The sequence below is a fragment of the Quercus suber genome, unplaced genomic scaffold (assembly GCF_002906115.3).
Source record: "Quercus suber isolate HL8 unplaced genomic scaffold, Cork oak 2.0 scaffold_135, whole genome shotgun sequence".
In the NCBI taxonomy this organism is placed as follows: Eukaryota; Viridiplantae; Streptophyta; class Magnoliopsida; order Fagales; family Fagaceae; genus Quercus; species Quercus suber.
Genome location: NW_027069597.1, coordinates 1059207 through 1075353, shown reverse-complemented (window position 1 = coordinate 1075353; position 16147 = coordinate 1059207). Strand labels below are relative to the sequence as shown.

Here is a 16147-nt window from a genome sequence, read left to right as displayed (position 1 = left end):
CTCATGCCCTTTTGTAGTAGTACTTTAGTTATGTAATATATTGTAATATATTATAAGTTTGTTTAAAAAATTTTATATACTAATTTTGTGTTCATATGTTTTAATAAGTATTACTGTTTCTAAAAAAAAAAAACGTTAAAGGCATCTCCTTTAAGTATGTGATTAAGTTTACTGCCACTTCACTAGTTCCCACTTTGTGTTAAAATATCACTAGTTTTAAATGTGATTATATTCTTCTAAAAAAAGTATGTAATTATATTTGTATTTTATCTTTTTTTCTTACCATAACTTATCTTTAATTTAAAAAAAATAAAAATAAACAAAATAAACCAATAAAATATGTTATCTTAAATGGCAACATTAGGTCTCATATACTCTTCTTTGAAATTTTAAATTTTTTTTAAAATTGTTATAACAAGTGCATAGAGGAGTTTCAAATCATAGTCTCCGAAAAATAAATTTAAAAAAATACTATTAATTTACAAGGTTTTTGGCCAATTTTTTTTATTTTTATTTTTGAATGTTGTCTTTTTCTTTATCAAATGGTAAAAGGACAAATTTTAGCTACAAAATCGATTATAGTCTTAGGCTACAAACTCACTCAATATCTTTTTATTGGAGGTGAATTTTGACAAATCTATCATTGGATTGCATCTTCTTCTTATATTCTCCATGTTTGCAAAATTTCAAGAAAATTAAAGATCAATAGCTATGTCATCAATAAATTTTTAAATTGCAAGTTTTTGTAATTTAAAATTATGCATAAAATATAAGATTATAGATTATATAGTAAATGATATCCGATTAACACAAAAATTGACATGTGCATTAAAAGCGTAAAGAACATGTAATTCAACGGTTAGATTTTCAAAATATGCAGTAATATTTATTTTATTAAGTGAGTTTGTAGCCTAAGGTTATAATCGATTTTGTAGCTAAACTTTATCCATAGTAAAAATTCCTTTAAACAGTTACATCCAGAGCTAGTTGGGTTTAGATGAAAGGAGGAACCTCCTCCATGCAAACTAAAAAACTTGACACATAATTTGCATCAGTCTAGTCTATGTTCATTTTATTCTTTCAATTTTAAAAAGTTCAAAATTGGTTCTTCAAAATTTTGAAATGTAACAATTCTCTATCAAATTTTCTACTCGTATCTTACTTATGTGACTAACTGAATGCTAAAACACCCATAAGATCAAGTTGAGCTTATATTTTAAGGAGCAAGAATTGTAAGAAAGAAATGCACAAAAAAAAAATAACAGAAAATAGTCAAAGGAAAAAAAAAACTTTTTTAAAATTTAAATGATTGAATTATAACTTTTTAAAATTAAAAGGCCAAAATTGAACAAATAGATAAAGAACCAAAAAAATACAAATTATAACCTATAATTTTTTACAAACTCCAAAGGCATTATTTCTGTAAACTATAACAATAAATTTAGAAACTTGGGCACACGGCTAATTTCACAATATATTGAAGTGATCAGCTATGAGTAATAGACATTTTCAGCTTACTCACCTTTTACATGGACTTATTATTTTTTTTCCACCATTTACAATTGATTGCCTATACAAGTTATAAAATTTGGTGTAATATTTGGGTATATTCATAATATTGTTAGAACTATAAAATAATTGAATCCATAGGCACGCTAATGTAAAAAAGTAAAAATACCATCTTTGACAATTATTCTTATAACTACTTGGAAGTTCGTAATATATACCAATGTAGCATCACATATTGTAATTTTTTTTTCCTCTCTTTTTGTTATTATTTTTTTTTAAATAAAAGTTATAAAACCTCCTCCACTCTTTACTCTTATATCTCTCTCTTTATTCTACCTTTATATTTCCAATCCCATTTGATATCATACACCAAATTTATATGCATTCTCCAACTTTCAAATGTAACTCTTTATTTTGTGACAATAGTTATCACCACAATTTGATTGGATCATTTTTGTAAATGAAATGTCCTCCACCCTTTACTTTATTTTACCTTATTTCCAATCTCATTTGATTTCACGCCCCAAATTTATGTGTTCTCCAACTTTATTTTCAATCTAACTCTATATTTTGTGAAGCTATGTGAGTTTTTCTTTTTTTGTCACTCTATTTTTACACATTTTTGAAAATATTAATTGATTGGAAAAACAAGGTTTGGTTGATAATGAGTTCTGATTTTTTTTTTTTAATCTTTTTTATATTACAGGTGTTAGCTATGGGAGTAGAGTAATAGAGTATGTAATATGGTGAAGGACTAGCACAATGTAACGTAGTCTTAATAATTTGATTTTTTTTTTTTTTTTGGGTTTTCTTGGTTTAGTTTGGATTTTAAGTTAATTTTGATATATTGCTTCCCTTAGGTTTTGTTAGGACTTATAGGACATTTTTTTTCACTAACTTATTTTTATATTTAATGAAAGTTCTATTTTTTATTTTTAAGTTTTTTTTTTTTCCCTCTCATGTCAAATATAAAATTTTCTAATTGATTTAAAATCTTTTTCACAGCTTCACCAAATCAATGACGCTAGGTGAGCTTTTGTTCTCTCTTTTTAGAGGTACTTAAAGAATATTAATTGATTAGAAAAACAAGATTTTGGCTGACAATGAGTTTTTTTTCTTTTTCTTTTAATAAATCTTTTTGATATCATAGATTTCAACATTGGGGCAGAGGTAGAACGAAGTTGTGAAGGGCTAGCACCATGAATTTTTTTCAAGAGCTTATTGATAAGTTGAAGGCGACCTCAAAAGTATTATATCATTATCTTTTGTATTGATTATTGAGAGTAACAATCTTTGAAAATTAGGTAATTGTTTTTGGTAGTAAATAATAGTGTGAGTTTTGTGCGTTACTTTCAGGGTTGCAGATACGTGATTTGTGCACCTTTACCTTATTATTACCTTTTTATTGTTGAAAAAAAAAAAAAAAGCATGAACCTTTTTATTGTTGTTGATGTTGTATTAGTCATCATATTAAGTTTTGTGCGTTACTTTTTTTTTTATTGGATAGTACCATTCAATAATGATTAATTAAATAAAAATATCAAAGTTGAGGCTTCCTATATTTTGTTCAAAATTCTTATCATGTCTTCCTTCTCTCACTTATTTTTGTATTAAGTTAGGCCATTTTGAATATATACTACTATAAATTTTTTTTTAAAAAAAAAACCTTCTCCCCTCTCTCTATGTGTGTGTGTGTTAAAATACTTAATATTCTCAAAAAAAAAAAAAAAAATCTTTGTATTAAGTTGTGAAATGGAGATGTAATAAAGTATCAAAACTTGAAAAATAACTGTACACTAGAACAGGACAACTAATCTTGATATTTGAAACCCAATTGATAAATGGGGGCTGAATAAAAATATGATGATGTGTAAATTTTTTTAATATAATATTTTCTTATTAGGCTCTTTGCATGCTCGTTGTGCTTACTTAGAGGTTTTTCTATTTATTTTTTTAAAATATTACTTCCCATTCATCTCAATTTAGGGATTTGTGTATTTGTTAGTGAGATTTATGTGTTTTTTAATAATCAAAACACCTAAGAGTGTGATATGATGTATGTGTTTGTGACATTGTGTGTGTTAATTTTATTTTATTTTTAGTACATCAAATTATATCACACTCCTAGATGGTTCAATTATTAAAAAACATATAAATCGCACTAACAAATACATAAATCTCGAATTCAGATAAATAAAAAGTAATATTTTAAATAAATAAAAAAATCTCTAAACACACCTGAGAAGATGCTAGTTTATACTGCAATATAAAAGAACAAGTATAACTAGGAAAAAAAAAATTCAAACTTCGATAAATTCTATATAAAAAGTTGATGAAAAGAAATTTAAAATTTTCCTATAAAAACAAAAAGTTAAAGGTGACACATTTAATCTAAAAGACAACGGCACGAGTTAAAATATTAATTTACGCAATTCTAAGAGATGATCGAGATACACTAGACAAGGATGTGTAAGGACAAGCTCTTATGGACACTACTCAGCAAAAAAAAAAAAAAAAAAAAGGCTCTTATGGACACATAGCAATGATGGGGAAAGAGATGATCGAGATACACTAGACAAGGATGTGTAAGGACAAGCTCTTATGGACACTACTCAGCAAAAAAAAAAAAAAAAAAAAGGCTCTTATGGACACATAGCAATGATGGGGACTATACAACAAAACCAGCCTATGTAATAGGGCTAATAAGAGATTGATTCAATGACAGCTGACCTCTAGCAAAAGTAAGAGAAAGTACATCATGTTTTAGTAATATTAACTCAACATCTATTTTAGTATTTTATACTCAATAAATAAGAGACATTTGTTTTAAAAAATTACATCAGATTACTCCAATAAATTATTAATTTATCTTATAGTATAGAAAATTATGATTAATTTATTGTAATAATCTGATGTGGTTTTTTGAAATAAGAGTCACTCATTTATTGGGTAGGAAATACCAAAATATATACTTAGTTGGTATTAGTGTATTACTGATATACTTTCTCCAAAAGTAGGCTGGAAGACCATTTATGGGGATGATTTTTTTCATATGGAGACTGGCTTGGAATTAAGGTGATCCAAACTTATAAGGTTCTTAATCTAGAATTCAAAGTTTCCCTATTGAAGACCTCAACGGCATGCTTTGTAATCAATGCAGCCCATGAATCCGCCCATTCATTGCTCAATTGCAATAATATACGCCATGGCCTATCAACTTCCTTAACATGAGATGAAAGTACCGAATTAATTATTGGTTGGGAATTACCCATTGGTAGCTGAAGCTTCAGCAACACTTACGGCAATCTCAATGGCTAGTAATTACAAAAAAATTCTGAAATTGATTTTTGAAGGTGACGCGATCAATGTAATCCAGCCCCTATAGAGCTTGGCTCATCCTCTCTTTAATGATCCATTGCAAGTATCACCGCAATTTATACGGTAAAATTTAATCAGGGTATTGGTTTATAAAGTATTTGTGGAAACTTTTTATGGAAAAAAAAAAAAAAAAGTTACATTTTTCATTAAAGTAATATCAAAATTTTTCTAAAATAATTTATTAACAAATGCCCTATGGGCATCCATTAAGTGACCTAATATATTTAGATGCAAAGGTATTTTTGTCACCATTTTCTTCTTGGAATGTAATCAAGTCCTTAACGAGGCAAATGCTATGTGCCACTCATTGCTAAAGATAGACCCTCTTTTGTAAAACAATAAGTCTATAGGCACATCAAAATTGACAATAAATTTCACAATTGTTTGAGATTACAAGTTGCAAATTGTGGATATTAAAGTAGTGTTAGCGATGAACTTACATGAAAAAATGATAAAGTGACTAGTATTGCATAGAGTCATACCGGGCGTAATTTTAACACCCTCTCCCCCACACACATGACTTAGAGTATTGGTATCATGTGTGCTAAATGCTAAAATTTTAGTATTTGACACACTAAACACCAAAAATGTATCTCCATCATATGCGTCATGTGCCAAATTATTTCAATACACGTTGCAATTATGTGCTAAATTTTTATAATAATTTCTCTCTTTTCTACTAACTTTCTCTCATATATCTCTCTCCCCTCTCTCTTTACTTTTTTTTTTTTTAATAGATAGTGATGATGCACAAAAAATCAGTAGGTTGAATGCTCTGAGCTTCAATGGGCTAGTGACTACTTGGAAAGCTTGAAAAGAAAAGACAAAATCAAAGGTGATTGAGGTAAACCGGCCAAAAACCCTCTGATGCTTAAGTTAATTTTTTCTTTAGAACTCAAGAATTCCAACTTTTTAGGAATAGTGGAAACTTACTTCGATTTGATGTTAATTAGTCTTTATATAGAGAGTTTTGGAGCGGTTACTTATTTAGTAACTTCCCCAATATTTGTGGAAGTTAGAAAGTTTCGACTTAACTTTCACAACGGCTATAGAAGTTAGAATTTCTGATCTTATCTTCTACAACTGCCATTGAAAGTTAAGTACTTATTAGGAAGCTATGGCGATAAATAAGGATCTTGTTTGCGTTTCAAAATTCCATGTGGTTCGAATCTTAAACTTACATAGGTAAATCCGTTTATGGAAATTTCCCAAGTGTAAGAAGATCGTCCAGACTCTTTCCTCATGGACGACCCTTATGTCCACAAACGACCTTTATGTCCACTTATGGACGATCTTCTTGAATGGTTGGCCCTTGGCTTTGGACGACTCTTATGGACGAATAGGAGATAGTTCGATTTTTTAGTCCCCAATCAGATAGTATGTGTTATTTTTGGTTTTTTTTTTTTTTTTTGGTGGTGCAATGTTATTTTAGGTTATTTTAATAGGTGATGTATTATAACAAAAGACGAGATGTAGGGTATATATAATATTAAATAACAAATACTATGCAAAAATAGATAAAATAATTTTTTGTGTGTATTAAAATAGAATTGTTTAAGAACATCTTATGCTAATGCTTTTGTCCATATTAATAAATGCTTATATTAAAAAAATTATTAACAAATACTGGCTTGTGTCGAGGCTGATAGATCATAGGTATGTTCTGCTTGCATGACAAATTATTAATTATTTTTTTAAAGGAAAATACTAATGGATGTTCTTAGAGTAATGATTAATAATCTATTTAAAGAAAATTTTTATGAAAAAAGAAAAAAACAATTAATATTTTGACAATTTTTTTTATTTTTAATAAAAATAGTGTTAAAATTTTCTTAAAATTAATTGTTAGCTATTAACCTAAATGCACTTTAAGATGACCAATTTTTTATTGATTTGAGACGGCTCCGAAGTCGGATGGATGGATGATAGATTCAAAACTTCAAGAATTTTATAAAAGTGGCGTGGTCAAGCTTTTATCTCTCTTTAAAGTCTTTAACCCTTCAGCGGTCCAAAAAGGTAGAATCATTAAGACTTTTCGTTTTCTTCCCAAAAAATTATTGAGAGAGGAATGGTGGAGACTGGAGACAAGGTTAGAATTGTGCACCACTCAATTTGGGCCACCTATAGAATGGAATCATTTGACTTTAAGGATTCGACTACATAAATAAATTACAATTTTTTATGCACCAAAAAAAAATGTTATCTAATAATTGTTCATAGAAAATATCACCTTATTATTATTATTTTTTTTTTTGATACGAATATCATCTTATTATTATCCCACTATAAATTTGATCTTCAAAAGAATCAGACATAGTTTGAATAGTTTATAATAAATGGAAAAAAAAAAAACACAGTTTTTTATTATTATTATTATTTTTTTTTTTTGTCTAAGAAATACCATACCATAATTATTCCATTGATGAATACAACTCTGGTGCAATATGGCCTAACAAAGCTGGTCCAATCGAGGGTGCATTGTGAACATGAATGATGCATAGTTTAATGCAACGTTTGGCAGAGACAGGAAAAGTCACGGATCAAAGTATCAAACGCTCAAAATGGTTACGGCTTTGTGGGTCGCCGTGGCAGTATGACAGAGATTGCCAAGTTGGGTTGCTTTATGAAAATCTGCTTTGTGGGGGGACTAGGCCTCACGGGCCCAGCTAATGTTGCCAATATTGATCTTTTGAATAGTTGCTGAAGTTGGATGATTGCACTTCTCTTGCTAGATTTTTTCCCCCCTGGATTTTTCGTTTTATTCCTAAAAAAAATAACATTTTTTAAAACTTATGAGAAATATTACAACCGCTCTGCTTGTTTTGTCATAAATGTTTTTTAGAAATTTGGTCACTTTTCGAAAATCATATTCTAAAAAACCGTCTCATTTTCTTGTGTTTAGTATTAATTTTAAAAATGAGCTAAAAATATTTTATAGTATTTGGTGTGCGCAAAAACAAAAAATCACTAATTTCTTATATAATTCAAAACATATATAACATGTATATTGTGTAAATTAATAACATAGTCAATATAAAATATTACATAACCAAGAGCTTATAGTTCAATTGGTTGACACCTCGTGATGTTTCTAATAAAGATATCCATAATTCAATCACTTCTGATAGTATCTCTCAAATTATCAAATATATATATATATATATAGATAGATATATATAGTAGTATAGCAAACAAACATTACAAAAAAACTATAAAAACTTTTGTATAAATTTTTTTTATTTATATATAATTATATGTGTGGTAGCCAAAGGTAACCCAAGTGGGCCCAAAAAAAAAAAAAAATTGTTGTCCTCCATCTAACGTAGCACCATGAGGTTGAAATAGTTTTTTTTTTTTTTTTTTTTACGCAATAGCACTATAGGATGCCACTTGCCTAATAGTTGTAGAAACCATCTAGACTAGCTTAATAGCCTTGCTGAGTGAGCTGTTGAATCTGTTACTACACAAGGCATTCAAGGCATTGAGGAGCTTTGCAACCATGGAACACAATGATAATTGGATTGGAAATCTCATTAGATACTATCTAAAAATAAGCCTTATTTTTAATAGAGTTTTTCATTTACCAAATATAGTTTTCTTTTAACCTAATATTTTTATGCTACCAAATAATGAAAAATATGAAAACTTATTTTTACATAAGATTTTCCATTGACACAAATAGAGCGGTATAAATACCTCATCTCTCCCCTATCCTAGGGCTCAAACTGATGGTAGTAAAAAGAGGACATCTTGGCTTATAATTTATAGGCAAAAATGCAAAATTGACCCTCTAACTTTCATTGTTTTTCATTTTAGTCCTCTAACTTTCAGTTTTGTCAATTCAATCCTCTAATTTTCAATTTTTGTGAATTCAAGGTTCCGTTACAACTCAGTTAGTTTTGCCGTTAGATATGCTTGAAACAACTCCATTTTGCTCTTTTTTTTTTTACTCGGAATTAAAATAAAATAAGAAAAATCTATTAAAAAAAATTAAGGGAACGACATCGTCATTCCCCTTCCCTGAATCATTGCTTACTTCACTACTTGGTCTCCTCCTCCAGTGGGAACAAAACCCCATCAATCCCTTGCATCGAAATTCGACCATCGGTGTAAACATTCGGGTCAAACAAGTAAGCCGACCCATCTCCTTGCCCAAATTTCATGAACCCATCAGCCTCTTGAGCCACAACCTTATGTGGTAATCGTAGAGTATCATACCAAACCTTCCCAAACCTCCTCATTGCATTATGCATACTCTGCTCAGTCTGATACTCTGGTATGATATGGTAATATATAATCTGCTCCGGTGCACCAAGCTCACTCAACTGGTCCGTGGTTAACTTAGCCATGGCTTCGTCATTGGGTGCCAAAACCGTTAATACATACCCTTCTGAAACCAACCAACCCATCTCAGTTGCTAAAGAGGTTAAATTGACTAGAATATCTACCATTTCATTGTTGCCACCGTAATGTAAGAGTGTGTGGATAAAGTCCTTGACTTGCTTCATACTGTTGAAGTGGCCATGGGGGCCACCAGGGCTTGGCGCTGGAGCTGGGACCGGTGTTGCTGGTTTCTTCAACTGGTGAGTTTGGGGTCCACCTCCAGTGTGCCTTCAGGCAAAATAGCAAAGATGGATCGCAGGTTTTTTTCTCCAGTTGAAGTCTTCTTGCATGGATCGTTCCCTTAATGTTTTTTTTTTTTTTTTTTTTCCAGATTTTTCTAATTTTATTTTAATTCCAAGTTTTTTTTTTTAAAAAAAGAGCAAAATGGCGTCGTTTCAAACATATTTAATGGCAACACTAACTGAGTTATAACGGGGCATTGAATTGACAAAAATTGAAAGTTAGAGGACTGAATTGACAAAACTGAAAGTTAAAGGACTAAAATAAAAAACAGTGAAAGTTAGAGGGTCAGTTTTGCATTTTTGCCTAATTTATAAATGGCTAGCTAGATTGATGGTTTGGTAAACCTAATGCCCTTCATTTTTGCTTTTGTTAAAAGTTCGTGTAGTAGATTGTGAAAATGGAAGAGAAGTATTATGTTCCCAACATTTTCACAACAAATTATAAGTGATTAGTCATTATTGGTTCTATTTTGAATCTAACACTAAGATTACTTTTTTGCCCCAACAATAACAACCAATAACAACCTGCACTTAGAATTTGTTGTAAAAATATTATGGACATATCATTTCTTGAAAATGGAAATGCGTTTGGGTCTTGAGTTTTGTCTCACATTTAAAGTTTATATGTCTTTTTTTTTTTTTAGATATATGAAATGACATAGATACCATTAAATAGAGTACCTAAGAAAATCTATAGACATAAGATGGGAAGACTCTGGATATGCACATGCAATTGGCGTGTGTCACATGTGAAATCGCCATTCAATCTTAATTTTTTTTATTAACAAAAAAAAAAATTAACATTGAATGGTGATTTTTTTTTTAACAAAAATCGATTGGTGTCTTGATCTAATAATAAAGAGCTATTATCAAAAGCGGACGCCATAAGTTGAAACTCTTTAAAAAATTTTTTGAATTATCATATTGTCCTTAAATTTTAATGTCTCTCTCTCTCTCCCCCACCTTCCTTAACCACCAACATTTTATTTTCTTAATTATGACTCCATGAGCATTGGTTTGCCTCTCTTGCATTCTAAAGAAAAGGTCACTCATTGACTACAAATCAAAGGTCCAAGGGTAGGGTTAGCTACCATTGTGCATCATTGGCACGATGGTCACTCTACAAGTATACGTGCTTATAGGGTGTGGGGGTAAATGTCAGGATTCAAGTCTCAAGCAAGAAGTTTCACACACATATACATTTTGATTAGACTAGAGTAAAGTTTCTATCTTGTATCAAAAAAAGAGTAGGGCTAGCTCAATCGTTTTGGGATATAAGGTGAAAATTTGAAGTGAGCATTTTTTTTATTTAAATATTAACTAAATGGTATTAATTTGTTTTTTATCTATTTTTTATATGCAAAATTATTACAATAAGTTAAAAAACACTAAAAAGAAAATCAAGACTACTAATGGTAAGTTGTTATTGGTAGATAATATGCATAGGTTATTATAAAAAAAATATTTATAAGTAAAAAAAAAAAAGTGATATTAGTAGTGGATGAAATGTGAACTGATAAAAACTTAGTGTGCGTTTGCCATAGATTATTTTTGCCAACTTATTTTACTATTTAGCTTATTTTTCCTATTATTCATGAGTTTCACTACACTTTTTGATAATATTCATGGGTCCTACTGTACTATTTCATTTAACTATTACCTTTGTCTATAGTATTTTTAACAAAAAGTTTTCATTTTTAGTAAAATAAGCGGATCTCAAATGGATAACTTATTTTTTGCCAGCTTATTTTACTATTTAGTTTATTTTTGCTATTATTCATGAGACTCACTGCACTTTTTGGTACTATTCATTGGTTCCACTATATTATTTCAGCTAACTTTTACTTTTATCTACGGTACTTTCGGCAAAAAGTTTTCAGTTTCAGCAAAATAAGCGGATTCCAAACAGACCCTAAGTGTATGTTTGACAAAGATTATTTTTGCCAACTTATTTTACTATTCAACTTATTTTTGCTATTATTTATGAGTCTCACTACACTTTTTGGTACTATTTATGAGTCCTATTATACTATTTCAGCTAACTTTTACCTTTATATACAGTGCTTTCAACAAAAAATTTTCAGTTTTAGTAAAATAAGTGGATTCCAAATGGAATGTAAAAATTATTGTGTACATAGCATTATTCAAATTATTATTCAAGTTTTTGATATGATAACTCATGATAAGACTAAATAAATAAAATTGTTTGGCTTTTCTACTTCTACTAACTATATAAAAAGTGTCAATAGCCTCAATCTACAGTAATTTTTGGTTTATTCAATTGGGGGAGGCAAAAACTCACCATTTTACTTGTGCTGGGCCTTTTTTTGTCATAGAATGCCAGTGTTTTAGTTTGTGCCCTTTTTGTTTTTTTCTTTTAAATATTTATGTGTGGACACAATATTGCTATACTGATTCAAAATATCTACTAACTATATAAAAAGTACCAATAGCCTCAATCTGCATTAATTTTTGGTTTATATAATTGGTTGAGGCAAAACTCACCGTTTTGCTTGAGTTGGACTTTTTTTTTTTTGGTCATAGTATGCCAGTGTTATAGTTTTTGCCCTTTTTGTTTTGTTTTGTTTTTGTTTTTTTTTTTTTTTTAATATTTATATGTGTGGACACAATATTGCTATATTGACTCAAAATATTCTTACAATATTTTCACAATTATTGAGGTGTTAATTTCTTATAACTCAAAATAAAATAATAAAATATGAGACTGTGACCAACTATAACTGAAGATAAATGTATTATGAAAATATTATAACATCTTCTTGTTATCACAATATTTTTACAATTGCTGAAATCTCAGTTTTTTATAGATCAAAATAAAATATTACAAAATAATATGTTCATAACATTTTCATGATAATTTCATAGCAAATTCTAAGTGGCAATATATTATTAATGAATAAAAAAGTGATATCAATAATGGACTTGGTTTAAAACCAATAACAATTTGTCATCGAAAAATTTGTTGTGAAAATATTATGGATGTAACATTTCTCTTAAATAAAATAACAAAATATTAGATCAGGACCTACCATAACTGAAAATAAAGGTATTGTGAAAATATTATGACATTTTGTTGTGTTACTAGATTTTTTTTTAGTCAATTTGGGTAGGTCAAAATTCATTATTCACGCACAATTTTCTTGTGATGGTTTTTTGTTTTTTTGTTTTTGTTTTTAATACACAATTTAAAGTGGTGGTTTAAGTTAAAAACCAGTAGCAATTTGCCACTTAAAATTTGTTGTGAAATTATTGTGGACATAAAAAATAAAATATCAAATCAAGACCTACCACAATTGGAAATAAAAGATATTGTGAAAATGTTGTGATATTTTGTTGTGTTCCTAGGCTTTTTTTTTGTTTTACTAAAATTTGGTGAGCCAAAATTCTCTGTTTCAAACACAATTTTCTTCAATTGGCTTCTTGTTTGTTTTTAAAATGCATAGTTTAAAACCACTAACAATTTACCACTTAAGATTTGTTGTGAAAATGTTGTGGACATAGAATTACTCTAAAATAAAATATTAGACTAGAACCCACCATAGCTAAAAATAAAAATATTGTAAAAATATTGTGAAATTTTGTTATGTTACTGGACTTTTTTTTTTTTTTTTTGAATTAGTCAATTTGTTAAGTCAAAATTCATTGTTTTACGCACAGTATTCTTGGGCTGGCTTTTTTTTTTTTTTTTTTTAACACATTGTTTAATGTTTAAAAAAAACACACACACCCACACATATAGTTTTACGCGCGCGCACACACACATACAAAAGAGAGGCAAAAATGCACTTTCACCATTTATATTTGGGGTAGTTTCATTCTTTCCCTAAACTAAAGTTGAAAATTTTCCTCCTTTATATTTTGTAAGCAGTATATACCACAACTATTACACTCTTAGATAAACTCTAATGAAATCTTATGATTTCTAAAATATTATATTGTGAAAATGTCTAATACACCCCACTGAATTTTAATGTTCCAAAAAATTTCTTCGTTTATTTTGAATTTCATGTGATAGTCATACTTGGAAAGTGAGAATGGTGATATATGGTGTTCTATTTGTTACCTAGAAAACACTAATTTATTAAGTTTAAATCTTCTATACTTATAATTTTATTGGTAAGTGAGAATGGTGATATATGGTGTTCTATTTGTTACCTAGAAAACACTAATTTATTAAGTTTAAATCTTCTATACTTATAATTTTATCTAATGGAAACTTTGATGGCATATGTTTTTTGTTATCTTTATTTTTTATTTTTTATTTTTATTTTCTTGCTTAAAAGGGTTTTTCATATTAAAAATTAAGTAAGTTAAACATCATAGTTGTGCTCATAAAATAAGAAAATAAAGAGAGGAGGATGCATGAATAACAAAATCTTTATTGCAGATGATTGCAAGTATTTCATCTAATTAAGAGTGTGTAGCATATATTATCATTCATTGTGAAATTTATATATTGTTACAATATCTTATCAAAGTTTAGTTGTTTATTGTTGAAAGATAATGACATTCATTATCAAGGGATTCTAGCCTTTTACCCATATTTTTAAAAATAGTTGGCAATATGCCCCTGTTTTGAAACATTTTGGTCCGTGCCCCTGTTTCGAAACTCGATTTTATTAAAATCGAGTTTCAATAAAAAAAAATGCGTTTAGATCGTGCTATAGCGGTGTTTTAAATGGAACTCGAGTTTAGTTTAAATGGAACTCGAGCTCCCTGAACTTGAGTTCCATGCAAATTTTTTTATTTTTTATTTTTTATTTTAAGTTTGATCAACCCAAACCTATAGCTGCGTTCATATCGTGCTATAGTGGCGTTTTAAAGGGAACTCGAGCTTCATGAACTCGAGTTCCATGCAAATATATATATATATATATATATTTAAGTTTAATCGGGCGTAACTTGATTTTAAACCAATTGAGTTCTTCATTAAAACTCGATTTTGAGAAAATTGAGTTTCAAAACAGGGGCATGGACCTAAATAGTTTGGAAACAAGGGCATATTGCCAAATATTTTAAAAAATAGGAGTAAAAGGCTAGAATCCCCTTCATTATCATTCTTAATATAATTTTTTAGTGAGTAGATATTATATTTAGCAGATAGGTTCTAAGAAATTTTCATAGTAAATAGATATTTATTTGTTAAAAAGTTATTTTAAATTTAAGTACATAACTATGTACTTTTTCCAAAAAAAATTACATATTAATTTTCTCATGAAAAGCGCACGTGGGACCCAAACTAGTATACAATAAAATGTAGAAAACTTGTTGAGTATAATAAACTAAATAAAAAAAAAAAAAAAAAAAAAAGTACTAGTAAAGTAAAGGATAAGTATTGACTGTATGAATTTAAACGGTTAAGTACCAAATATTCAAATATAAAACCTAAGACAGTGAGGATCCAGATAAAAATAAAAATTTTAAACTCTTTCATTCACACCCAACCAGCAAGAACAATAATAAAAGGGTGAAAGCTGTGCAATAGTACAAACAACAAGAAGAAGAACAACAAAAAGAAAGAAGAGTAAATAAAAACCAACCTAAAGAGCAATTATCACACCATACACCAACTGATGAGCAACTGCAAACAAGTTAGGGAAAAAAAATAAAACAAATCAATATGCAGAGTAGCAACGTGAGTCGGCTGTGGGGAGGTTTGATTCCTTCAAAAATCAAGATGGAGAGAAAGCATGTGTTTATTTGTTTTTGCCTTTTATTTTTAGATATAGTCATTGTCTCTCTCTTGGAAAAGTTGGGAACAAGTATTGAATTCAAAAACGTTCATGAATTGTTATATGTAAATTGTAATACAAAAATATTATATTATCATTCATAAAAATTATGATGCAACAAAAGATTGCATGTGCGAGTCCCAATTACTTTTAGCTCATGTTCTACTGTTATAAGCGTTATGTGCAGCATGCTGTATGTGATCAAATTAGATGATACTTACATCCAATTTATTAGCTCATCTATAGACCGGAAGAAAAACAATATTCCATTCTTGTAAGGATAAATGCCCAAATTTGTATATTGGGCTTTGGGCCTTATTTGGGAACGTAGATGTGTCCAAGGAGGGATAAATAACTGAGAGAGATCCCAAATTTAAAGTTTCACAAAAAAGGAATGGATGGAGAAAAATCCAAGGGGTAATTCCTCTTCGGACATGATAACTACAGTTCGAATCTATAGTCTAGCAACCTAGGCGACCTATCAGGAGGTTTACACGATAAAGATGAGCTTCATACATGTATTGGAGCGATTAGAACTCAGAAATATCTAAAGGAAAAGCTGCTACCACCGCATTAAATGCACTGCAGCTACTTTTTTTGGCCGCATATATGTGAAGAAGACCCCTAAACAGTGTAATCTCAAATATTACAACTCACAGAAAGCTAGAGAAGGTGTCCGGTGGGACAGGCATTGAAGTGAAAGTTTAGATGATTAACAAGTGTAAGATCAGGATGGCTTGAGAGGAATTATATAATGTGAGAAATCTTCCACGAGAAAGGGATCAGAGAAAAAGAAAAAAGAAACACTGTAGTAATCAAAGTGGTATTTATAAACAGTTATATTGATTTATACTCTGAATTATCTCCTCGGACAGTGAATTT

General features: G+C 29.2%; 1 protein-coding gene across 1 annotated transcript; it reads right to left on the bottom strand.

Annotated features, from left to right (window-relative positions):
* Positions 1–8927: 8927 nt before the first annotated feature.
* LOC112034855 (fasciclin-like arabinogalactan protein 16) lies at positions 8928–9395 on the bottom strand. The gene has a single exon (XM_065776523.1). It carries the CDS (start codon positions 9393–9395, stop codon positions 8928–8930), a length of 468 nt encoding a protein of 155 aa, XP_065632595.1.
* Positions 9396–16147: the final 6752 nt, after the last annotated feature.

Excerpts from the sequence above, each read along its gene's own strand:
- LOC112034855 (XM_065776523.1), bottom strand. The coding sequence starts at position 9,395 with ATGAAGCAAGTCAAGGACTTTATCCACACACTCTTACATTACGGTGGC.